The sequence below is a fragment of the Triturus cristatus genome, chromosome 3_1 (genome assembly GCF_964204655.1).
Source record: "Triturus cristatus chromosome 3_1, aTriCri1.1, whole genome shotgun sequence".
NCBI classification, from domain to species: domain Eukaryota; kingdom Metazoa; phylum Chordata; class Amphibia; order Caudata; family Salamandridae; genus Triturus; species Triturus cristatus.
Window position 1 is genome coordinate 641,420,630 of NC_140583.1, and position 27,461 is coordinate 641,448,090.

The 27,461-nt window shown below is 45.3% G+C and overlaps 1 protein-coding gene across 1 annotated transcript in view; it reads left to right on the forward strand.

Moving 5' to 3' along the window:
• The window catches only part of MEGF11 (multiple EGF like domains 11), a 1,813,102-nt gene that overhangs the window by 1,603,654 nt on the left and 181,987 nt on the right, over nt 1-27,461 (forward strand). Inside the window, exon 16 of the mRNA XM_085644629.1 lies at nt 7,470-7,598. Within this exon, the coding sequence (XP_085500755.1) occupies nt 7,470-7,598 (129 nt within the window). The remainder of the gene's footprint in view (nt 1-7,469; nt 7,599-27,461) is intronic.

Sequence of the window (27,461 nt, forward strand, 5' to 3'; positions counted from 1 at the left end):
AAGAGGCTCAGGCAGGGGGGCTGTGCAGCCCCACCCCTCTTTCATTTTAGTAGTGGCTCTAGGGGATGGGGTCCCCTGGGCCTAATATGGAAAGGGGAAGAGTGCCATGCAGCACCCCTCCCCTTTAATTAAAAACAAGGTCCCTGGGGAATGGGGTCTACCGGGCCTAATAAGGCTATGGGAGGGGGCCATGCAGCCCCCATCCCTTTAATTTAAAAAAATACCCTGGGGAATGGGGTCCCAGGGCCAGGCCCTGTGGCCAACCCCCTGCTGCGCACGGCTGAAGGCTGTGTGCAGTGTGGGGTTGACTGCCTTTGGGGGGATTTTCCATAGGACCTGGCTGCAGGCCAGGCTTCATAGCCAACCCCCACCACGCATGGCTGACAGCCTTGTGCAGCATGGAGTTGGCTGCATGCGGGGGGGTTGGCCCTGCGGGCAACTCCCAGCCACACACAGCCAACGGCCCTGTGCAGTGTGGAGTTTTCAGCCTTTAGGGGGTTGCCCACAGAGCCTGCCCTTCTCCCCTACTATGCACAGCCATAGAGTGGAGTTGCCTGCGTGCAGGGGGTTGTCAGCAGGGATTTGGATTTATGTGTGGTAATTCAATATTACTTTACGTTAAAAAACCCTAGAAATTCACTGAAAAAAACAAAGGTTTAAGTAATGTTATAGGGGAAATGTTCAGTAACAACGTAACATTTTAAACTCTAAAAACACCGAAATGCACCAGTTATAGGTATCTCAGGTGTACACTTGTGTATATATATATATATATATATATATATATATATATATATATATATATATACGTGCATGTTTTGAATTTAATAAATTGAACAGTTGCCACCGCACACACGGAAATTGTTGTGTGAGCCATTGATTGTGCAATGTACAGTTGAAATGACAATAAAAAGTATTTTAAAAAACAAAAAAGAAATGAAACTGCATTGCATTATAAAGCCCTGCGCTGTGTAGTATTCCAACATGTTGTAAATGTCACCATGTTGTAATACGCATGAGGTAAATGCATGATGCTAAAACCTCGCATTGTAACGTTAGATATTCCTTTTCAGTATGTTTCCTCTGAATCTAACCTTACTGCCACCTCTCTTTAATAAGCCTTTAGAGCTTGATTACACCTACTGCCAGGGCTTTAAGAGGGATGAAAAAACTGGGGGGTCTCCCAATGGGGCGTGGCTAATGTAATTAAGGGCGTGGCTTAAAAACAAGTAATCTAAAAATCTGTGCTTAGCATACTGTGCCGCCCGACTTGCATTTTGCTGTTTTCTGTCATTGCATCCAGATATATGATACAACAAGTAACATCATACCTACAACAAGTCAGGACTATTGGCTTTGTCAATGGTTGTTAGTTGCATAAGATAAATAAGCAGCAACTATTGCTTGTATATAATATTGAAAAAGCTTCCACTTAAAGCCCTGGTGACACCACGACAATGTTGCTGCTCCTGAGTTTCAAAAAGAGAAGGGAAATCCAGAGAGAAAATACCTCTCTTTAAAGGATTCCTCTTCCCCTGCAACGCTCACCTGGCATGACGTCATGTTGAAACTTCTCTACTAGTGAGAAGTGAGCAGTGTGAGCCCGCGCACATCGATGTGCCTGCTGTCACTGCAGTCCGGACAACAAAACAGACCGCCTGTGCCAGGGCACAAAACAGAGCCCGATAGAGACCCGTTTCGAGCCCCACGTTAAAATACTGCCGGTGCTCAGCACCGGTGAAACCCGGCCCACTTAAAGCCCTGCCTACTGCCAAAGAGCCAATGACACAGGGAACTCATGAATAACGTTTTCCAGCCCTAGTGTCCGTCATTCTGTGGGTAGAAGAGGCTCTTTTATCTGCAAACCTGTTCAATGTTCCCTCCGAACGCAGTTCCTGGGAAAATGCCGGACAGAACGTCTTTGCCTCCTTTCAAGTTCGTCTTGGTTATTTCTTTCAAGGAACTGGGTAGCCTATCAGCAGCGAGGGTGGAAGCAGCAAACACATGGCTTTATTCGTAGTGACATCACAACATCTCTTTCAGAAATTCTGCTTCTGGCCGTCTGAACTTCCCTGCTTGCCAGAGAGTAGCAGCCTTGCATGCAGGGTGCTGAATGCAGGACAAACTCCAATGTGGCAAAGAGCCAGTCAAAGGCGTCAACACCCACCCAACGCTCTTCCTCTGGGAATATTCCAGATGAACTTTATGTCACAGATCCATAATAGAAGCGTCGCAAAGCTCGTGGCATTGAAAACAAGTACCAGCTGTCACTGCTAAAGTGAAGAACTGTCTTTCAGAAAGCAAGTAGGGAACTGCTGCTCAAGACCTCGTACTTTCACGTCAGGATAGTGGTAACTCCATGCTTCATACCTTCCACACTCCACACTGACACCCTTTAAGAGCATCCTACCTGCCACAGCACGTCTCATCCAGGGCCTGAAGACGTGCATTGGCATAGCCAATAGGTCTCGCTTTTGGGACCTTATAAGTATTTAGTTATGCAGCAGAATATCCTTGGTGCAGCAACACCAACTGCTGCATGGCTAAACACTTCTACGGTCCCAAAGGTGAGACCTATTGGCTATGCCAATGCTTGTTCTAACTGATGACATTGTAGTGACAAGGTAGCATACTGAAGAGAAACACAAGTGTTCAATAACTAATTTATTTATAATTTGAAATAGTTTTATTGTATTTTAACATAATGTTAGTTAAGTTATTCACATGCCAAATGAAAGCGTTTGATGCCTTGGCTCAAAATCTGGCTCTTTTGCGTCACTTTTAACATGGGGAAAGTGACGCAAAAGTGGCGCAAGGGGCTTGTAAATATGCCCCAAAATCCTTGGGTCAGCTCCGGCTTGGGTCACTCTGCAACGATGATGGTTCGACGAGCTCTAGTGGCACTGAACTTCAGTTTACAGTAAAACGCTAGTCTACGTTTGAACATTCCATTGAAACACAAACGACTCATGTACATAATATCACTATGATCAGGCTGGGGCACGCTATGAAGTCCCAGCGCAAGACAGCATTGTGGACAACCCTGTGCAAGAGTGTTTCGCTGTTGAACGAGAGATCAGAATAGAGAGGACCGCAACGAATACGATAGCATCAATGCGGAAACGAAGCCGCCATTTTCGAAATAGCATGGTAACATACTGAAGTCAGCAAAATTTAAACCCAATATTGAATTTTACAATTTTTCCTCAAAAAATGTACTATCCACTTTTAAATTAGAAAGCTAATTTTTAGTTTTCTATAAAAATAGAAATTGGTGTAATGTAAGCATAAAATCACATTAACTTAGACAATTATAAAGCTAATTGAGTTTAGTACTACATGATATTTCAATTATTTATTTCAATGTTTATTTTCTTTCTTTGAGATCTTTTGTTACTATTACTGCTTTTAAATGTCACCCTTACTTGTGTGAAGGGAACCAACGCCTCGGAGGAGAAGCGGAGGCAACGCCAACAGCGGGCATGGGAGAGAGCCGGGGACGGGCAGCATAGGGTGAGGAGTTTGGTCGGGCATTGCAGGCTGGGTAACCGAAAAAGCAGAGTTAAACAAACTAGGCTGAATATAAAGGGAAAAGAAAGGCCCTGGAAGTAAGGAAAAGCCTCAGTAATAGGGAAAAGGGTAGGCGGAGGGTTAAGAGAGGAGAAGCCCCGGTGGGGGAGGGGGGAGTCGGTTCAATGGTGTAGCCCTCACTGAGTACAGCAGAGGGAGAGCAGCAGAAAGGAGGGCTGCAGAAGAAATGGTCGGGTAACAATCACACGGATGGGCTGGGGGAGGCGTGAGCAGAGAGAGGTGATGGTTGCTAAGAAGACCGGTGGTTGCTGAGTCTTGGTAATTGGGGGTGAACTCTGGGAGATAGGTGAGCGGGAGTGGAACACTGGTATCTCATGAGGCACTAACATTGGTATCTATCTGGTGTAATGTTGTAGGTGGTGACGGCAAAGCACATTTGTATGCGGTAGGAGGTTGAGCACTGGATGAGTAAGTGGGCTGACATGGCGCTGTAAAGCTGGAGCACTTGGGAGTTGGTGCAAGTAGTAACAAGGGAGAATATAAAGGGAGTGGAGCGTGCGCGGCCGTCGCGCAGCCACGAAAGTGAAAGTGATTGCGATCAAGCGCGCGGCGAGTGATGCACTTAATAAGCATGAGGAATGCCATATGGCGCCTCTGCTCAAGCGCGCGCCCTCGCACATGCACTGTAGCCGGCGGTAGCATTTTTTGAAGCCCTTACTTAAAGTCTCGCCAGATCAGCGCAAGCGCTGGGTCAGGCTAGACCTAAAAAGCGTTTCACCCGCATCTTGATAGAACTCTATTGGCTCCCCTTGCCACCCAAACCATGTTCAAAGCCAGATGCATAATTTACAAAACCATCATGACTAGCGGCCTCACTTATCTTGCAGAAAAGCTCACCATCTCTAGTGGTTTTCAGCACACACACATTCAGGACATCATCAGACTGCAGAATATGAACTGTGAAAAATGTAAAACAAGGCAGCAGGCCTCTTCAATCGATGCCTCTGGAATCTGGAATAGCATCTCCTTATCCATTACTACCACCTGAATGCTGCTCCAATTTAGGAAAAAGTTGAAGGCACACCTCTTTAAAGAACACTGCATGAGAATGCGTTAAGCGTCCACAAACCAGCTACCTCTCCTATTACTCGTTGACTTTACGCATGTCTTTGACCCTGTACAGCCCTCTGTTGTCTTTTGGTTAGGTGAACACTATAGAAATACCACATACATATATTTGCAAAGTTGTGTGTCCACGGAATTTGTAACTTGCCATCTTTGCACACTTCTGAAGCACTGCAAAATGCTCACATCTCAATTGAAAAGTTGATGTGCGTCTTCACTTGCTAGTAATATTACAGAGCAAAACACAACGTGTGTTTGAGAAGCGCACATTCACCGTGGGTTTCTTGGCACTGAGCTAACAGAAGCTTATTGTTAGCCTTTCCAATGGCACTCATTTTATCAACCTCAGACGGATGAAAGATTGAGTGGCCTCTCGCCTGCAGGATTCAAACCTGTGATGATGAGGTCAAAATTCTATTTCTGGACTGGACTCATTAGTCCACTGAGTCACCAGTCCTGACATCACTTACTATCACTATAGCATAACCAGACGAGAAGAGGAATTTGCTTAGATACCATTTTTTAGGTTCTCGTCCGTAAAGAAAATACAATGGTCACTACTTGTAAATATTAATAGGGTAACAGAAGCTGGCTGTGTGAGAAAGAGACAGCTTTCTGCGTGGGTGTCTTCCTTCGAAACAGATGAGTTTTCAAGTACGTTTTAATGTGGCTTTAGACAATAAAACATCTTATAAGACCAACGTGGTTCTCTTCAGGGGCCTCATCCATTGTGTTTTTGCTATGTCAGAGCATAACACAGTTCTGTTTTTTCCATGCATCTGCTTCTGCAAAGACAATTTATAGGTTTTGTATTTACTCTTTGCACAGAGAAACCACGGCTGTTTGCGTCACTCAGACCGGTGGGCCTTCTGAAAGCAACCCCTAGGTTGATGAAGAGGCGTTCGGTGTCATGTCCATTGATGCCCACATGAACCGTACACTCCTGGATGCCTGGCTTTACCACTGTAATGCTGCCACACGTTTTAAGCAGATAACACTTGAACGCTCCACTCATGTACAGAGACAACCTTTCTCTGCAGCAAGTGGTGACTGCACCACATGTCACTATGCACAGATGCATCACACTGATGCAGCAAGGTCACGCCACTCAAAGAGACTAGAAAAGGAAGTGTATTACAGCAAGGATGAGACGTCCGGCACTGAGAGCAGTAGCAGGACAGCTTCCTGACAGATGGGGCGTGACTGCAAAGCATATGTGTCCAGGTGAGGGGCCATTGGTCACTGAAAGCAGAATCCTCTTGATTCACAAGTCCCCACTCATTATGCAGTGGCCTTAGCATCAAAGGAACCACCTGGGGGTGAAGGTGTCACAGGGAAGTCTCCACTGAATCTCCCTGCCTTGGGACAAACTGAACTGCACCAGAGGCCAGGCTGCCATCCGATTCACTTCTCGTCTAGATCTCTTGCGGAGTGGTCATCATGTCGCTCAGCCCCGTAGCGACTCTATGTCTAGATAGCATGCGTCTCCACTGCCGGAGACCCACTATAAATGCAGCCCATGCTGACACAGTAGGACATCTTATGGATAAGAACACATTTGGAACCTCTGAGAGAGATCAGGTTTCATTTTGTACCTGCACTACCTCTAGCGGTCTCTGCCTTCCTGTTCTGAGGCAATGGGAGCATCTCTCATAGGGCCCAACGAGTATGAGGTGCTCGGTTGCAAGATGCCCTTTTATCCATCTCTGAGAGTACAACTTAATTACATACTTACCTTCCGGGATCTGCTCAACAAGCATTTCACTCCACTTTTGAATATGCAATAAATATGCAATAAAAGGAAGCTGGATATGCAAACTATTTTCATGTTATAAGTGTACCATTCAGTATGCTCTTCACCGACGACCACGAACTGTTCACCAGTGCATTCTAGAAACTCAAGTGCTGTGGAATGCCTGCAAAGAAACATGTTTGACACTAAATAAATCACCATATGTAAATAAGGGTAAATAAAAATCTAGACTATGTTATAATTGTTTAAAGCAACAAAGCTTCAAAGAGCAGGAACATTTCATAAGATAAAATAAAATGAAAAGTCAGAGCAGGTTGCTCTTTGGAAGTCTTTGCTAAGGAGGACATCGGCAGCGACGGACCTGGACTCGTCTTTGTCTCCTAGGACTCTCTCCTGTGGAGTACAGTGACAGGGTGGGCCTGGTTGTGGCCTTGCTTCCTGCAGGGTTCTCCCTGGTCATTTGAAAGCAGGACCGACCTTCTTCTAGGTTCACCTGGCTGGCCATGTTCTCGAAAGCAGCTTCATCATTTACAAAGCGTCACACCAGCCCCTCTGCTCATCTTACAGACAAGCTCACCATCTTTGGTGGTTCTCAGCACACAGGCAGCCAGGACACCACCAGACTAAGAAGTGTGAAGAGAACAGTCTAGATAGTTGGCCTTTTCCGTCCATGCACCCAGGATCTTGAACATCATCTACTGTATACATCAGGACTGCCACATCACTACTCTAGCTAGGAAAGAGTTGATGACTCGCCTATTTACTGAACACTACGTTACAATACGTTAACCATCCACAACCCAGCCTCCTCTCCTATTGTTTGGTGACTTTAAGCTTGTCTTTGACTATGGACAGTGCTCCGCTGCCTTAAGGCTGGGTTCACGATATAGTAATAGCATATACATGTTGTATACACCAATCCCCCACGCTCAAACATGTTATGGCCATGTTTCTCGACAGTTCAATAGCTGTCTGGTGGCATAGACTTTCTGGTGTTGTCGGATATGATGAATGTTTTGAACTGCGGTAATGTAAACCCCACTCTCTCCTCTCTCCGCAGTGTGCACCAGTGGGAGGTTTGGAAAGAATTGCGCAGAGATTTGCTTGTGTACTAACAACGGAACGTGTAATCCCATTGATGGAGCCTGCCAGTGCTATCCTGGCTGGATTGGGAGAGATTGCTCTAAAGGTAAGTGGAAAGAGTGAGTATGAAAGTCATTAAGTAAGTCAGTGCATTTACATTTTATTGCAAACTCTACATCTTAACTGCCTACAGATGTGGATCCTTATAAACACTGCAACATGAAAACCTGAAGTACATTTGTTTGCTAATCCAAAGAGATGGCTTCTCAAGAGGATTTGCAATTTATTTTAATTCGTTTCTCTGTGACTATGGCTCTGGGGTCCGCTTCACACTCTGGGTCCGCTCCGTGCTCTGGGCCCTAGGACCGTGAAACTGTCATCCTCCGTCAGCGGACCTACTTGTTGTTCTTTGAAGATGTATAGGTGGGGAATTTGAAGACATTTGCCAGTCCTTGGAGAGACTTTATGTGTGACCTTGATTGAGACCGGCAGCCTGCAGAGGGATTGAGTTGGCCAAGTCCCCAAGAGACTTCCCAAAATGGGCCAGGGCAGACCCAGGAAATGTAGTTTTAGTAGCTGAAATAAGCCATTTTGGGGAAGTTGCTGCTACGGCATCCCCAGCCACAAAGAACTTTAGGGACAGAATTGCTGGCTTACGTTCTGCCGTCGGAAATCACAAATTCAGCACAACCCCACCCCCACACTCGGAAAACGGCTCAAGGTAATTGGATGTGACTCAGTATAGCTAAGCAGGGGTCTGCACAGAGACGTGCACTGCTCATCCTCCATGCTCTTTCAGCGTGTGCACCAAAGGGCAGAGCCACATACACATCCATGCTCTAATTGGTTGCGTCTTCCTTCTTGTTTGGCCTCTTCCTGTAGGGATCATCTCAAATGATCAGGCGTGAGCTGTGATCTAAATGCTCATTAAATCTTCGACTGCTCTTTGGCCATTAATACCCTTTGCACACGAGGTTTTGTGGGTAATACACTGAACGAAGGGTTCACTAAGGGTTAGATTAAACAAAGTTTTTTTTAAAGAATATCCTCTAAAAAAAACAGACAAAGCACAAGAAAAGCATTCGGGTTCTTTACATGGTTGAAAAGGTTTCTTTTCGCCAACGGACAATGCTGGAGTCGAAGGTCGCAGGGCTCTGGATTGCCTGGTTGTCATAAATATGCTTGGAGAGGTCCGCGTGGCTGTGAACATGAAAATTAGGCTGATGGGTTAAACCAAAAGCAAATATGTCGTGGTGCCATGCCCAATGTTTTTCTTTTCGTTGCTAAAGTGCTACCGCTTTGCCCTATATAGCCCCCTTGGCCATCCAGGGCAACGCGATAAACCTTGTGCCTTTGGGCAGGAAGGCCTTATGTACATATAGTGCAAAAAGATTTTTTTATCAAAACACCTCACAGGCAGATAAACTCTTCTGCTGAGCACAGGTGGTCAGTTTCCTCGGTGGTGTCCGGTGAACAGTGCACTTTCCAAAAGTGGTAGATGCATCTATGAGGTGGAAGAGATCACGACTTTGGTCATCTGTGACTATATAAATCCTAGGGTCCATTACTTGATTGTTGGAAGGTAATAATTTGAATATGTACCGGCTGTTTACAGCTATCCTGCTTAAGAAAGCTCTATATTTTCTAAGCAAAAGGCGGTTCGGGCTGGACTGTTCCCATAAGGAACAGGGTCAAAACGGATTTGCATATGGCCGGGTCCCAGTGCTTAATTTGAGCCAGTGCTTTCCGGTGCTAAGCACCAGCCCTTAAATGGTTTCCGGTGCTCGGCACCAGCACCTAATTGTCAACACCATACATAGAACAGTCCACCACATGGTGGCGCTGCTCATCTAATTTAGAGATGGGCAGAAAAACGGTTGTTTAGGAATACAATATACATTAAATTACCTGCCTCCCCAGCTATTCCTTATCCTTTGGGGACCTGTAATAATCTGAACTGTCCCAATTACATGTGAGAGAGATGGTTAGTAGTTGTTTTGGCAGTGATGACAAGGGTGATGGGTAGTGCAAGCTGCAGTGGCCTCCCGGTCAGAGCCCTGGCACTTAATATTTTACAAATTAAGCACTGCCGGGTCCAAACTAGGGTGGTGTGGTGAGCAAAAGAATGATGGATTAAACCCAGATCCTTGTGACTGGGGGTGAATGTTTGCATTGTCCAGCATTCCGTCCATCAATTGTTTCTTTTGCATATGTCGCAATAAGTGGGAGGGGTATGCCCAGACGTGGGTCCCGTGCTCACTACACCACTGGATTCAAGCTAGCCTGGCTGATGAAGGGTGATGTCCTGATACTGGTCCCAGGATGCTTGTTTCCGGTCCAGGGAAGACTTGGCTTGGCAGTTCGGGCTGGACTGTTCCCATAAGGAACAGGGTCAAGATTGATTTGCATATGGCTGGGTCCAAACTTGGGTGGTGTGGTGAGCAAAAGAATGATAGATTTAACCCAGATCCTTGTGACTGGGGGTGAATGTTTGCATTGTCCAGCATTCCGTCCATCAAGTGTTTCTTTTGCATATGTCGCCCTAAGTGGGAAGGGTATGCAGAGACGTGGGTCCCGTGCTCACTACACCACTGGATTCGAGCTAGCCTGGCTGATGAAAGGTGAGGCCCTGAAACCGTTCCCAGGATGTCAGTTTCCGGTCCAGGGAAGACCTGGCTTGGCAGTTTGGGCTGGACTGTTCCCATAAGGAACAGGGTCAAGACTGATTTGCATATGGCTGGGTCCAAACTGGGGGTGGTGTGATGAGCAAAAGAATGATGGATTAAACCCAGATCCTTGTGATTGGGGGTGAATGTTTGCATTGTCCAGCATTCAATCCATCAATTGTTTCTTTTGTCTATAGTTTCTAAAGCACTGGGATTTATTTTGTATCAATAGGTGTGTGTTGAATGTGGTGTTAGCTTGATGACAATGACACAGAGTAATATTAAATTACCCAGCATAATCGAATGCGTCTATGTTTGCTACATGATTCAGCCAGCCCTGTTTTATAATATGGTAATTCATTGCCACATAATTCTAATGGCCCTGCCCGATATCGAACCCAACATCTATTAGTACTGGTTACAAAAGGTGGTGATGTACATTCATGACCAGCCTGCTTTGAAGTAGGGTCCAGCCCCACCGGCATCTAGAACGGGACTTCGAAGTAAGTGGTCTGTATAAGTGGTTTGTGTGCGGACTAGGGTGACAAGGCAGAGGGCCGCTAGCTACAATTGTGTGGCCTAGGTGCATTTTAGACACCTCGTGGGATAGGTGTATGTTTTTTTGTATTACTTTATATCCAACATTAGAAAAAAATCCAGTCTTCTCAATTTCATCTCTTTCTAGCAACTTTGAGTCATTCAAGAGGTCTCGTGCCACTCAATATCTTTTGGTTTGCCTCCTGCTTTTGTTGGTTCACCAGCGGGCAAACTTTTGTTGCGGGCCCACTGGCGTGCTCTTTCACCTATCGGTCTTGGTTCGCGCTATATAAAATAAAACAAAAAATACACATGGTTGGTAGCCCTTTAGCATTGTTGTTAACAGGGTGCAGCTCTCTTGTGACGTCACGTGGTTGCTGTGAGACCAGTTTGCGACACGTGGCCACATTTTCAGTGGGCAGACTCTGTTGTGCTTCTTTTGAGTGAGTGGCCGCCTGCTCCTGTACTCCCAAAGGAATGGTAAATGGTGCTGAGCCGGTCAAGTGCGAGTTATTCCCTTGGATGCACAAATTAGGAGTGCCTCTCCAAGCTCCCCAGGCCCCGTTCTTTCCTCGACAAAATGGGGAGCCCTTTTGCCGCCATCAGCCCATTGTTAGGCTCGAGCTATCTTTGGCTGTGCTGCACTTCCAAGGGCTAGTTCAGAACTTCCAGCCTTTAAATTCTTTATTACGCGTAAATAGAGTGACCAGATGTCCTGGATTCGCCAGGAGAGTTCTGGTTTTTCAAGGGCTGCCCCGGCATCCCAACACTTTCTTTTAAAACAAATACATCTCCCGGCTTTTGAGAGGGTCCGGTGCACGTGCACATTAAGCACAGTGTTGGGCAGGCTCACGCTTCAACCAGCTCTCATCACTCCAGGAACATAACAATGTATTTAGAGTCTCCTGTTGTGCTGCCTCACCTCATTCAAGCAGCACAGCCAAATTTGCTGAGGGAGGAATCAACGCTGCAGCTGTAAGCCAAGGCTGGGCTCAACAGCATCCTGACCCTGGAGATTTTCTCAACAAGGGAGGGACAGGATATTATATATATATATATATATATTCCTCCAAGTGCCCCAGAACATGAAGACGCCACTCCACGGAGGATGATTTACAAAACCTTTTATTGCAAACCACGGAAAGCAGCCCAGTCCTTGCTGTCCCTTACGCGTTTCAGTGTAACAAACACCTTAATCATAGGGGGAGGGGGAACTTGGCAAGATCCGGTGAGTACTTCACATCTTTTTATCCCATAGCGCAGTCACTTTCCAGTAAGTTGCATGCTGGGTAATGAAGTCAAAATTAAACCTTCCAGTAGGGTCCGTTTTCTTGCCAAATTGTTTTTAACCCCAAATTCTTTATCGTTTTGCACAGCCCTCCGGTGGGCTGCTGGGTTGCTTTCCTGATTCAAATTACGCATCCCTCGTGCTGGCAGGCAATGAAGATTCACGGCCTCGCAGTCCTGTCATTTTCAGGTGGTGCATCTTCCGCGGCTTGGAGCCTGCCGCGTACAACATTCCTCCAAGTGCCCCAGAACATGAAGACGCCACTCCACGGAGGATGATTTACAAAACCTTTTATTGCAAACCACGGAAAGCAGCCCAGTCCTTGCTGTCCCTTACGCGTTTCAGTGTAACAAACACCTTAATCATAGGGGGAGGGGGAACTTGGCAAGATCCGGTGAGTACTTCACATCTTTTTATCCCATAGCGCAGTCACTTTCCAGTAAGTTGCATGCTGGGTAATGAAGTCAAAATTAAACCTTCCAGTAGGGTCCGTTTTCTTGCCAAATTGTTTTTAACCCCAAATTCTTTATCGTTTTGCACAGCCCTCCGGTGGGCTGCTGGGTTGCTTTCCTGATTCAAATTACGCATCCCTCGTGCTGGCAGGCAATGAAGATTCACGGCCTCGCAGTCCTGTCATTTTCAGGTGGTGCATCTTCCGCGGCTTGGAGCCTGCCGCGTACAACATTCCTCCAAGTGCCCCAGAACATGAAGACGCCACTCCACGGAGGATGATTTACAAAACCTTTTATTGCAAACCACGGAAAGCAGCCCAGTCCTTGCTGTCCCTTACGCGTTTCAGTGTAACAAACACCTTAATCATAGGGGGAGGGGGAACTTGGCAAGATCCGGTGAGTACTTCACATCTTTTTATCCCATAGCGCAGTCACTTTCCAGTAAGTTGCATGCTGGGTAATGAAGTCAAAATTAAACCTTCCAGTAGGGTCCGTTTTCTTGCCAAATTGTTTTTAACCCCAAATTCTTTATCGTTTTGCACAGCCCTCCGGTGGGCTGCTGGGTTGCTTTCCTGATTCAAATTACGCATCCCTCGTGCTGGCAGGCAATGAAGATTCACGGCCTCGCAGTCCTGTCATTTTCAGGTGGTGCATCTTCCGCGGCTTGGAGCCTGCCGCGTACAACATTCCTCCAAGTGCCCCAGAACATGAAGACGCCACTCCACGGAGGATGATTTACAAAACCTTTTATTGCAAACCACGGAAAGCAGCCCAGTCCTTGCTGTCCCTTACGCGTTTCAGTGTAACAAACACCTTAATCATAGGGGGAGGGGGAACTTGGCAAGATCCGGTGAGTACTTCACATCTTTTTATCCCATAGCGCAGTCACTTTCCAGTAAGTTGCATGCTGGGTAATGAAGTCAAAATTAAACCTTCCAGTAGGGTCCGTTTTCTTGCCAAATTGTTTTTAACCCCAAATTCTTTATCATTTTGCACAGCCCTCCGGTGGGCTGCTGGGTTGCTTTCCTGATTCAAATTACGCATCCCTCGTGCTGGCAGGCAATGAAGATTCACGGCCTCGCAGTCCTGTCATTTTCAGGTGATGCATCTTCCGCGGCTTGGAGCCTGCCGCGTACAACATTCCTCCAAGTGCCCCAGAACATGAAGACGCCACTCCACGGAGGATGATTTACAAAACCTTTTATTGCAAACCACGGAAAGCAGCCCAGTCCTTGCTGTCCCTTACGCGTTTCAGTGTAACAAACACCTTAATCATAGGGGGAGGGGGAACTTGGCAAGATCCGGTGAGTACTTCACATCTTTTTATCCCATAGCGCAGTCACTTTCCAGTAAGTTGCATGCTGGGTAATGAAGTCAAAATTAAACCTTCCAGTAGGGTCCGTTTTCTTGCCAAATTGTTTTTAACCCCAAATTCTTTATCGTTTTGCACAGCCCTCCGGTGGCAACCCAGCAGCCCACCGGAGGGCTGTGCAAAACGATAAAGAATTTGGGGTTAAAAACATTTTGGCAAGAAAACGGACCCTATTGGAAGGTTTAATTTTGACTTCATTACCCAGCATGCAACTTACTGGAAAGTGACTGCGCTATGGGATAAAAAGATGTGAAGTACTCACCGGATCTTGCCAAGTTCCCCCTCCCCCTATGATTAAGGTGTTTGTTACACTGAAACGCGTAAGGGACAGCAAGGACTGGGCTGCTTTCCGTGGTTTGCAATAAAAGGTTTTGTAAATCATCCTCCGTGGAGTGGCGTCTTCATGTTCTGGGGCACCTGGAGGAATATATATATATATATATATATATATATATATATATATATATATATATATATATATGATGTCATAATAGGGCACCTAGTCCTATTTTTATGTCTTTGCCCATCCTGATTTTTGTAATGAAAATCTGCTCAGTCTAGCCTAAGAGAAGGATGAGACCTTGGAGGGGGCGGGGCTTTGAATTTGTCACTGCCTCAGCAGCTATGGAGGGGCCTTGGAGGGCGTAGGACTAAAAAGAGGGGGTAGGGCTTAGAACCCAGCACTTACTCACACAGACTTCAAAGTCTGCCGACTGCCATGTCCAAGTGAAGTTGAACAAGTATTTGCAATGCAATTGGTCTTGCCTTTGGGACCTTGTAAGTATTTAGCCATGCAGGACATTATCCTGGGTGCTGCAACATCTGCTGTTCTTTAACATAGCACTGCATTGACAAGTACTTGCCGTTTTATGGCAGTCTGCCATTTTGCCTGAACGGGGTATGAAGGCCATAGTCTCGTTAATCTCCTGTAATCACAGGAAGCGCTTGTCTGTTTGCTGAAATGTTGTAGCCCATTCAAAGCACTTGATGGGGCAGAAATGTGTTCATGCGCTGGGCAGCAAACACTGGCGCGCACATGCACCACTGGCTGATGCCGAGAAGGCATCCCTGTGTGATGAGGAAAGTGATACAGTATGGCAGAGGCCATCAGCTGTTCTCTCAGTGTGCAATCATTTTGCGAAAATGTATGTACCACTGCTGCCAACACAGTGAGGCTGGCAACACCCCGCCATGCACAACAGAAAACTAGCCTAATTGTTTCACATAAATGATACTACTTTGAACTCTCCACTTAATAAAATATGAATACATTTTAGTACAGAGTCTGCAAATTTTAAATGTAGGAATTCAAGAAGACAATACAAATAAACTTGAAAAGTAGAGGGATACCTCAGTGGAAAAAGATACTTGTCCATAAGCATAGAAAAAATAGGCCTCAACAAATATTTGACTTCACTTTCAAATGCTTCAGCTTTAGGCTATTTCAGATATGTTCTTAAAATGCATGCTGGGAAATTCGGAGAAGTATCTATAAAAAAATAAATTGTCATTTAAGGGATGTAAACATGAAGTGTGTTAAGGAAAATACAGGACATACTGAGAAGGAACATTCCTAATGGAAAACACTGTAATGCATTAAAAATATTAACATTTGGAGAATATGCAGAAATGATCAGTTTCTTCTAAAAAAGACTGGCAATTTTCCATTAAAATAAAAAATGTGAAAGGTATCATTGCAGCAGACGAGCTAATTATTCTTTGTTTTTTTAGCTAAAGAAAGGGGGAAAATACGAGAAATATAGACAAGCTCAGAGGTAAAGAAAGGGGAGGAATGAGTTAAGTAAAACAGAACGAGTCAATATAAGAAAAGAAACATGCAGAAAATGGGGAATAATGAGTATAACATGAGAAGATAAAGAGGTTAGTGTAAAGTGAAACAGAAAAAGGGGATGTAGGGCAAGAGAAAGAATCAGCAATAGAGGGTTGAGAATTATAGTGTATGGACTGAAGTAAAAGAAAAAACAAATAAATCAATTGCAAGGAGTAAAAGGATGAAGGAAATCAGAACTGTAAAATAATTATAAAAAGAGAATAAGGAAAAAGGTTTAAACATAAGTGTGAGGGAACAAAGGAACATGGAATAACTGAAAAGAAAAATAAAGAAGAATGAAACAAAATGTAAGGGAACATAATCTAATAATTTTAACAGAAGGTGAAGGAAGGACAAATCAAGAAACGGGTACAAAGATAAAGTATGAGAAATTAAGTAAAAGAGAATGAGAGCTAGAGACAAAAAATAAATTGAAATGCAAAATGTAAATTATGAGGAAGAGTGCTGGACACACATTGAGACCTACGAGTGCTAATGAAAGGTGAGAGAAAGAAAGAGGTCAAATAAAAAGAGAGCAGCGAAGAAAGGAAACAGAAAAAGATGGACATACAGGGCAAAGCGAGGCTCCCTGCCTATCCAGAAAGTAGCGTATGGGACAATATGGAGGCGGTAAACAAACCCCTGTCCCAGAGAGCAGCGCCGGGGGAAAGTTTAGCAGCAGGGCACACACAGCTCAGTTGAAAGTTTAACTTGGCCCCTGCGAACAGACAAATATAAAACAAGAGCAAGGGGCTTTGAAGAGCAGCGCAGCGCAGCGGTGCGCCAGCGAGGCATTCCCTGTGCTGGCTGTTGGAGACAGGGAGCCTGTATGTCAATAATAAAGGCACAGCCAAGCAGGGCCGGCTTTAGGGCTGTGCGGCCGCACTGGGCGATGATCTGTGGAAGGGGCTCTGACCTCAAGGGGGGGGGGGGAGCTCTGTTTAGCAATAACTTATAATTGGAGAGATGAGGGACACTTTTGTCCAGTGGCAATGAGAGAATCCGAGGAGGCGGTCATGAGGTGTGGGGGCGCCAAAAATCATTGTCGAACCGGGTGCCACCAGCGCTAAAGCCGGCCCTGCAGCCAAGAGGGAAGTTCTTAAATGCCATTTTTCCTTCTGCGACATATGCATTTTTAAGCCCAGAACTTTAGTCCAACATGAGGAATCACAGGGCGACATCAACTTGAGAGAAAAACGCACAAGGTTTGTGATGTGCATTATGTTACAGATAGACGTAGTGGCTTGGGCTTAGCTCTCCGTCAAACAAATTTGGTGACGTAATGCATTGCAGGGACAGCGGAGAACACAAAGTTGTAAACCTTTGGAGTTGACAATTTCGTGGGGCAGTGGTTAGGCTTTGCTTGCTATCAAAACAAAGTTCTGACGGTTTATTCATACATACACTCTGCAACATAAAATCAATTTAAAAGAACGCCTCCAGACTTGCGTCAGTGCCGGTTTGCAGGGACTAGGGGGACCTAAAATCATGGTGGGAGAGAGGCTGGGAGGGGGTAGAACAAACGGAGCGGAAGGTGTACGGGGACGGACAGTGTAGCAAGAGCAGCATGCACATACACTCTGCAATATAAAAAAAATATATAAAAAAAAGAGTTCCGAACACACAGGGAAAAGCCCTACAGAAAAGGATGCAATAGTAGGCCTATCCTCAAGGGGAGGAACAAGGCAAAAGATGGTGGGTCAATTAAGGACAATAAGTCATTGAAAAGCAAACTCGTCGGAATGACACACACTAGAACAAATCAGCTACGAGTGGCAGAATTGAAGCCCACATTCTCAATCAATCAAGCAATCAGTGGGCTTGTAAAGCGCAGCTACTCACCCGAAAGGGTCTCAAGGCTCTGAGGTGGGGTAGTCGCGCAGTTCCTGGACGTTCACAGTGATTCGTCAAAAAGCCAGGTCTTGAGGTCCTTCAGGAACTTGGAGAGTTCTGAATAAGCATGTCTTCCAGACAGCGCATACGAAGTCTAGGCTCGACCTAAAAAACCCTGATGGGCATCAGCTATGCAGAGAGCCTCCACATGAGCTAGAAACCCTCTCCATCTCACCTCTCCCATCTTAGGTATTGACTCTTTACCTTGAGTCCATGTGAAGGGAGCTGATACCGTGTTGTGGTGGTACTCAGGGAGTTGGAACGTCTGCTAGCTAGCCTCTCCATACATCTTGCGGTGCTGTAAGTTGCGTGGTAGCCCATGCAGTGGCCACAAACAGGCAGGCGAGCATATGTTACTCCCATGGTGTTTACAGCAGCAGAGCGTCACCATCCGTGGCTTCTTGTCTTGTGCGCCCCTTAGTCGAGCACAACTTCAATCTCCTATGATGATCTAGTACTGTGTGCCCATGACCAGGACGCTTGCTTTCTTTCCGCCGATCTTACTTTGGGGATGACACGGGTCTTTATTAAATGGCACCCACCGCACTACACCTTGATGCCTGGACCCTCACTCTGGCTGCTCCCACTGCCCCCGTTGTGGGATGTTCCTTTGATACTTCAGCTCTTATGGACAGCTCTTAATCAGTTCATTGGAACATGCTTTACACTGCAGACACCTGGATTGTGACCCAAAGATAGCAAGGCCCACAACTCCCTCTGTAGCTGCATCATTGAGCCGAGAGTTAGTGAAACCCTTTGTTAAGAGTTGCTCCTGGTCTAAGTATGAGGACGCAGCATGGCTGCACATCCACACACTCCCTGGCTGTGTGAATGAGAGGGACGAGGGGTATTCGAACACCATCCAATCTGGTTTACTAAGAGATAAACCGATAACCAACGCTTCTATACTTAAGTGCTCTTGTAAAATTATAAAGGATTTCTAAAGAAGGGGGGGTGTGTGTGTGTGTGTGTGTGTGTGTGTGTGTGTGTGTGTGTGTGTGTGTGTGTGTGTGTGTGTGTGTGTGTGTGTGTGTGTGTGTGTGTGTGTGTGTGTGTGTGTGTGTGTGTGTGTGTGTGTGTGTGTGTGTGTGTGTGTGTGTGTGTGTGTGTGTGTGTGTGTGTGTGTGTGTGTGTGTGATGCTACCATGTGAACAAGGGAAGACAGCAGCAGTGACTGCTTTGCTGCAAGACACCTTGCTTCCTTTTCCAATACAGACAATAAAAAGAACAGGTCTATTCCAACCCCATTATATAAGTAATATAATATGTCATATGTGTGCACTTGTTTGTGTACAAATATACAACTAATGATCATTTATGAAGCACACAATACAAGCTGCATTCCTCCTGTCATGCAATATTAGATCGTAATTGCTAGCCACCTTTATTGTACTCATTGTATCTACCTCAGAAGAGCACACGTGACTGAGCCCATCAAGGATTCAAAAGAATGCATTGGTGGTTCCATGCAGATGTTTGCAGCAGGCACATGACCGACTGAACTATTTACCACTATCTTATTAAGATACAAACGTGACATGCAGGTAGCATGCAGTGCTCTGCTGTAGGCATATTAACCCTTTAAGATATTTCGATATTTTTTGATTGTTCAAACCTGTAACTAGCAGATTACATTCCTATCTATAGCAAAGTGCATTAATCAACTGCTAGCGCAGATATCCTTTTTCTGCGCAATTCGTTGGACTCCCACTGGAATGAGATATTTACTGAGCATTAACAATGGCACTTTTTAGGTCAAAACTGGGCAGCGCTTGGCCTGGTTCACGAGGCACGGTGTATTGGACTATGGACTTGAAGCTCCGCCCACTCTCTGCCCATATCTTTTATTGGCTTGTGTCATTTTCCTTTATGAATGATTCGTCAATAGGCTTGTTAGTCCCTCCTTAGTACCACCTTGTCTTCATTTGTAACCTCCCATGAGGACTGGCCCTTTTACTTCTGTTGTTACATGGTATGTCTTATTTACTCTGTAAGCACTATTTTCTGTAATGAGTTTCTACTACTGCAGGCATGACATGCTTTCCTGCAACCGTGCGCGCTTTCACTCTCCAAGCAGCCTGGGACAATGGTGGCTGCTTCTTTGCAATGCAATAGGTCTCACATTTACAATAGTTTGAGCTATTAGCATTGTAAATGAAAATGCCTTTTTTTTATGTGTGAATTATCAAAACAGATAAATAAAAGGCATTGTCATTTACAATGCCAATAGCTTAAGCTCTCTCAAATGCGAGACCTATTGCATTGCAAATACTTGTTGCTTATTGTACCATACATGTTCTTATATCTCGGGCTGGAAAGGCCTTTTATTCCGCCGGGCACTTCCCTAGTGGGCAGGAGCCCTCCGAGGCCTTTTCTGAAAGTGCAAGACCACACTTGATTCCTCTGTCACTTTTTTCTGCTCCCCAAGGATAACTGTCCACTGCAGCAGGCAGGGGGATGCTTCAAGAGAGAGAGAGAGAGAGTGTGGGGGAGATAGAGTGAAAGGGATCAGAGAGGCGAGAGAGAGGATGGGCGGAAAGAGAGAGATTGTGTACGTAGACGAGGAGAGAAGGGCTAGTTTGAGCCTTTTTTCCGAGTCTTCTTTTGGTTCCCCAATCCGGTCTTGCTAGCACCACAGTAATAATTCATTCACAGTGTTTTTAATTATGTATCCGTTGCTGACCTTTAGCACGCACAGCTATCCTGTCCGAAACGGAGACCTCTCCTGCCTTCAAACAACTTATAATTCATATTCAGTCCAATGTCTGTAACTCACTGGTATTGCAATATTGACACGTCATCGATCTCGCACTGAGCACCTGTCTTCTCATTGATGCTGTTCTTTTAATAATGCCTCTAAATAAAACCGGTGACTTTTGTTTCTATTAAAGTATTGAAAAATTGGTATGAAAAAGAGTTAGACCACTCCATTATTTTTTTAAATATTGATGGAAAAACGCCCTAACATTGCTTGAGAGGGTGAGGCTCGCTGGAATCTCGTTTGTGTCGCCTGTTAGTCAAGCAGAATGTTATACCCAGCTGACCCCCAATACAACTTGCTCTAAACAATTCTTAAATGGAATGACTCAGCTAAAAATTAGGGGTAAACTTTTTCCTTGTACGGAATAAGGTGCACATAGAATTATAAGCACTTTGTGTATTTACAGTGTGCGTCGGTCTCTGTTACCAGGCCAGACCTGTTGCACCAGCAGCGGCTGCTACCAACCGGGAGCAGTGGGACGGGGAGGGATGGAAAAAAACACTTACCTGGGCTGGCCGGCCGCTGCCTCTCATCTATCCTCTTCTTCCTGTCTCAGACGGCAACAGGAAGCACCCGGGCTCCTCATAGCCAATCTCACTGCTGCAATGCAGTGTTGTGATTGGTCTGAGCACCGAATCCCGGCGCTAGGATGGGGACTGGAAGTCTTTGCATATTCCTCACCAGGCTGTGTAAAGCATCCCTGGTGGGAAGATGCAAAGTGTGCAGGACTGTCTGGCCAGCCCAGCAGTCAGGCACACTTAAAGAGTGCAAACCACTCCTCTCCCTGCTCTGGTCAGCCCCGCCCCAAGAGCCACTGACTTCAATAGAAAAAAAATGATAATAACGTTACTTTATTATCATTTTATTTTTCCTTTTGAGCAGTGGGACGACGCTCCTCCACCCTAGCGGAAGAGCCGCCACTGGACTTGCCACAGCAATGTCCATCTGCTATCTAGAGGTTAACTGGAGGGTTGGCCAAGAAGAAGCAGCAGGGAAAGCCCAAAAACCACCTGGAACTAGGGGCAATAGACACGTACTAGACAATAGTTCCCAATGGGAGAGGGAATTTCATTCACCTTTGAATCATTGTTTAGATCAAAGAATTAATCCAGAATAACATAATTGTATCAGCTATAAACAATCTTTATATTTCATAAAAATAAGTACTCGTAAAAAGTGCTGAAGTGACCACACAATGAGTGAAAAAGTGACAGGATTATCTAGGTGTCTATAATACAGCGAAGGTAATAGTACACAGTTTTTTTTTGCGGTTGGTTCATTCAAAAAGAGTTATTTCTTTCAATACAGAAAACATCATGCTTTAGAGATGGAGTCCAATTGCCAAAATCGTTGACGTGTTTCGACCCATGATGAGTTAAGGGGTCATGATCAGGACATGATAGAGAGCAGAGCAGTATTTCTGTAACAAAAGGGATGAATCAGGAAGGGGCATGAACGACCCTACTAGTTAAATGACCATGTCCAAAAATAGTGTAGGGGATGCATGCTCATTGATGTTCTTGTGTGTGGCACAATCTATAAAAGGAAAAAAGCAATGGAGTATTAATATTATTTGACTAGTGGTGCAACCAGTGGAGCATCGCCAAAGTAGAGGGGATAGTCGATTCCCTAACAAAATGTTGACAGTTACTAGCAAAGTCAAAAAATGTGGCATAAAAATTTATGAACAAGAAAAAAGGGGTGTTGCATATATTTACCCATGAGTTGATGCAAAGCTACTCAGATTTGTCTTCACATGTGAGTAACAGGGCTGTTTGGTCCCTTAGCAAACTGCTTATCATCTGATGAGTAAGGAACGAATTTTGATAGAGGCTTCAAAATGATGGCCTCCCCTTGTGCACTGTATAAAAATGGAACAAATCCTACCCAATTCTCGGATGGGACACATAACTTGTAATTGCCAAAAGTGCTAATGCATAAAGGTTCTATGAGAGAATTGAAAATGTTGCCTCAAAAGAGGAAAATATTTTTAAATGGTTTGAAATAGATTGCAAACGAAACAAAAAATGCAAACACAATTACATACAATCTTGAATGAGGTGTATAAAGAGTAGTTACTCAAAGCGCCTGTACATAACATTGCTGACCAATTAAAAATACTGCCTTACAACTATTATGTTGAATGGTTAGGTATGGTTAGCAAACAAAACAAAGTTGTGAACAAGCAAAACGTGTACAAGAGAATAATGTCCAGATTTATAAACCAATGAGTACAGAGAACAGGGTGTTTTTGGTTCATAACACACAAACTAACATGAAAGTACCAAATATAATATGAAAACGTGTCTGCTTCAGCACCTAAATCTGGGGAACCCTTACTGAGGGCTTTAGTCACCAGCCCACATCTCACCCTGATGGGCAGTGTCATCTTAAGGATTGTAGAGACCCTGGTCAAGACATATGTTTGGGACCCCTGTTTTGAACAACATCAACATTTATTAAGCATTTCCTGCTAATTCAAGTCTGCCTAAATTATATGTTACACTTTCAGAAACTGAGTCACCCAAAATTCATTTAACTATTTTTTGCCTGGACCAGAAACATCCTTAAAACTGCCCTGGGTAAAGAGCGGAAGAGGTAAATGCAGGCAGAGAGAGGGAGTCCTTTAGATGTGAAATAGACATAGGTCGACAGAATGTTCGCTTTCCCGGGGAGGGGGATGGGGGGGGCTTGGAAGGTGGGGGCCCTGTGGAATTGCCAACTTTGCCCATGCCTGACAGGTCTCTGCCTGTGGGAATATGTATTACTTCTGCACTCCGTTAATATGCGAGTTCTCGCCGAAGAGGCATTTGTTTTGGTAGTAACATAGTTACTACCCATATCTAAAGCTCCTGTTGGCGTTTGTTTATTTGTGAAATTACTAATGGTTTTGAATTCCGAAAAGTGCTAGAGAGAAAGATGGATACTTGCAAAACACCTCGCTCACCTGCAGAAAGCCTCACGGTGGGCCTGTGTTCTGGTCGCGTTCCAGAATGTTCCTTTCCAGCCAGGTCCGCCCCGGTGCAGGGAACAAGTCCTGCCGGCGCTGTGGGCTATTAATGTACAAATCAGCTCACGAGAGACACTTGCAATTTAGCATCGACTGTGTATCCTGTGCGCAATCTGAATACAGCTGTCACCGGTGGCACGCGCCGCGGGGGTTTCCTAATAGTTATCCGTTTAATTGGCAGATTGCTGCGCCTTTTCCTGCCCCCCTTGATATGTTTTTCATTCCCGGTACTGAGTGAGTGGCAGGGAGAGGAGCCGGGGCAGGCACGTGGAGACTGGGGCGAGCTGGTGGAAGCAGCTAGGAAGGCCGTACAATGTCACTACTGGATTCAATTTATTAGCACGAGGAATACGTCGAACCACTGATCGCTCCTATCAAACAAATGGTGGCTGTTAAAAGAATAAGCTATAGGATACCTTAACCTGTGGAATTTAGAGTTAAGTGATCTCTTGGGAAAGTTCTAGAATGTTTGAAGAAAGGTGCTTTTCACTAGCGTGTGCAATGCAGCTGCTGAGCAGCGTTCACGTGACCGAATCTAAATGCGCCATAGGTGGACTGCGCCGAATGGGCCCAGTTGAAGGGTTTATTGTGCAGGTGACATTGCAAAATTGTGGGACTTTCGCATTACGTGAATGCAGTTAAACATTTTTCAATTTTGCTGTATTAAAATGTTGCATAATTTTCGCTCACAGGCCACAAGATCAGGCAGGAGATTAACCAGGCTCCCGCGGGCTAATCACATGACATTTTTAATGTTAGTTCGTCCTCGTGTGAAATTTTCTTTCAAGATACCGGACAAGTACATTTTGCACAATCCATTTAATTTACACAAAAACTTATACAGCCTACCCCAGTCAAGAACGTCCTAAAATTAATTTCCACATTTCTCACCCAAGACGCTCTCCAGCAAGGAAAAGCCACTCTTTTCAAAGCTTTCCTGCCTGCAGTGGGACCTTCGGTGCATTGGTGACCAGCAGTGAATGGCACAAGCCTGTCAGGGGGGGGGGGGGGGGGGAGTTTGTATAATCACTGTTTCAAGGATTAGTGATAATAAGAGTATTGATGCACAAAGTTGTGAGGGGAGTCTCAAGTGGCTGCCCTACACATGTCCATCAGAGGAACACCCTGTACCTCAGCCCATAAAGCATCTAGACCTTAGTGCAGAGGTCTTCAAACTTTTGGATGCCGAGACCCCCCTGTCAACATTTTGAGGCGTAAGGACCCCCTCTTGACAAAAATGTCTAAACCTGTTGACTAAATTGCGTGGGATGAAAATGTAAATAAGGTTATGTGATGCCGCGTATTTTGGGATAGCATTGCTTCATTATTTTGATATTTGTTACACACAGTAACGCTGAGGAAAGATTTCACCCAATCAGTACCCATTTATAACCAAAATACAGCAATTATCATCAGAAAGATTTCAAGTCAACCTTTGTGAAGGGCCTTCCACTCTGCAGCAATACGTGCTGCCACATTAGAAGCTCACCTGGCCCTGACCGGAAGAAGCAGGGGTCCCTTAAAACCCTGGCAGTTTTGTGTAGAGTTAAGCCTTTTACCCATGCAGCTTTCCTCTCACCCCCTCCCTTCCATCCCTCTCTCCTCTCCTAACCCCGGATCCCTCTCTCACTTTGCAGGTCATTTTCTTTCACCCCTTTTTACAACTTCTGAACTCTCCCCATTCAACCTCTCACTTCACCTTTAATCACCTCTTGCCATTCTGTCCTTTCACTGCCCTCATCTCTAACAGTCTCTCACATTTATCTCATGGCCTCTCTGGCTCTGTCACCTCCCGTGCCCCTCAGCACTTCTCATTCACCTCCTCTCTTCATTCAAATTTTTGTCTATTTGTATCTTACACCTCTCCAGTCCCCCCATTCCTCTTTCACATCTCCCCTTTGTTCTAACAGAAGCCCTCACCTTTGGATCACACTCACTTCTTGCGTGTCCACACTTCTCTTCGGCAATTCACATTTCTCCTCATCCCTGACCTCTTCAATCAAATTCTCTCACTCCCTTGCTGTCCTCTCTCATTTTGGGTGCGGATGCAAGTTCAGAATGGGATGAATGAATGTATGATTACTGATGGGCTTGTTTGAGTGAGTTGCATATTGAGTAGTGAGGGGGACAGGTGAGTGAAGTGTCACATGAGTGCAGGATGAGTAGTGTACTCGTGTGACTGCAGGTTGAGGTATAGTGTGAGCAGGACAAGTGCATTTTGAGAGCAGAGTGATCACTGTGAGTGCAGGGTGAGCGGGTGAATGGTGCAAGTGCATGGTGATCAGTGTGAGTGCATTGTGATCGCTGTGAGTGCAAGGTGAGCGGGTGAATGGTGCAAGTGCATGGTGATCAGTGTGAGTGCATTGTGATCACTGTGAGTGCAGGGTGAGCATGACAATGAAGGGCGAGAATGAGGAATGAGTTGTCTGAATGCAGGGTGCATTCCCAGACCCATGAAGTAACTCAGCATGTTATTGACGGGGCGTAGACTTTAAGATCTAAGTTAAACTATTGCGGCATTAATCGGGGATCGAGGGTGAAGGAAATAAATAATGTGCTGATCCTGCAACAAACTTCCAGTCCTATGGTTAGGGTTGCCAGCAGATTATTTTGGTGGCCCAGTCGGTACAAAAAAAAGCAGTCACCTAAAGCGGTATTTTCAGCGCTTATCTGTGCATACTTCCCAGGGCCGGCTTTAGTGCTGTTGGTGCCCTGTGCGACCATGTTTGTTGGTGCCCCGCACAATGACCACCCCCACCACGGATTCTCTCACTAGCACCCTTTAACAGTGACCAAGTCTCCATAACCCCACACTTTCAGATGCATTGAATTAGTTAGATAGTGCCACTCATACCAGTGTAGGGTGTCCGAGCACTTTGCATCACACACACATTACACAGAGACAATCAATCATAAGTGTGTAATCAGTGTATAGGAAATGTTACAAAAGCCAAAGGACTAAAAGTATAGGAGTCACATGTCATCCATACTGGTAGGCAGTATAGTTCAAGAGTGCTTAGTGTGGAGAAGCACAAACTCAGAGTCGAAAAAGAAACAGCATAGTTGGGAGTATCCTTTAATAATAAGAATTGATTTCTAGCCAAATTAACCCTTTTTGCAACATTAATCAATGGTCTAATAATGTATTCTTTGTAGTGTGCATGCTGTTCTAGGATGAAAGTTAATAGCTCACTATTCTCTATTAGGACTTTAAGTTATAAATTGCAAGTAACAAAAGGATGTCTCTTTTGAAAGCAGTAACCTGCTGATCTCTTCACATCATCTCTGTAATCTACTTGATGCACGTTCTTTGCAGCAGCCATATTAACCCTCTGCACTAACATCACCTAAGTCAAAACCTCAACTATACAACATTCTGATCTCTCTCCAGGAAGATAATTAATCACACGAGTTATCTTGATATTTATGTGAGGCCTGGTAATTGCCGGGGAAAGAAACGCTGCAGCAGGTGCTTCAAAAGCACAATAAACTTTCACTCACGGCGCCCCCAGGAAGCCAACTTTGTATTCCTTTCCATGAAATGCATTCTCACACTACGGCAGTGAATGTAAAATCCAAATGTAAGGAATAGGCACAGTGGGGACCCAGGGGGTACTGGAACCAGCAAAAAAACCTAAGCCTCTGTAAGCAGTTTACAAAGGCATGTTAAATGGTCTTTAAAGACCTGTGAAAAAACACGGGGGTGCCGGAGATAGGAATCCAGACACTGCCCAGCTGAGCCCCCAGCAGCTCAAGTTTCACTGCAGCAGCCCGGGCTGAGACACAGGACGGGGGAAGAGGGGGGGGGGGGGGAAGCTGAAGCCCTTGAGCCTGGGCAGAAGTGTGACTGGGAGGGCGCGACCCCCTTTGCATCACTCCACGGCCCCCCTGGGGGTCGCGCCCCACAGTTTGAAGACCCCTGCCTTAGTGGATCTATCTTGAATACCTTCAAGGAGAGCCCCTGCCAGCGAAGAAGCAAGAGCAACGGTGACTCGAAATCGACTGCCTTATTTAGAAGTAGCAAACAAGAATTCCTCCAGGGAGGAGAGTTAAGGAAAAAAGGCGGGTAAGTAATTTCTTTTGTCCTATGAGCCATGATGGTTAGCTCTGACTCAAGACAAAGATTTACTCAGGACAGATTAGAAAAGGAGATGAGGTC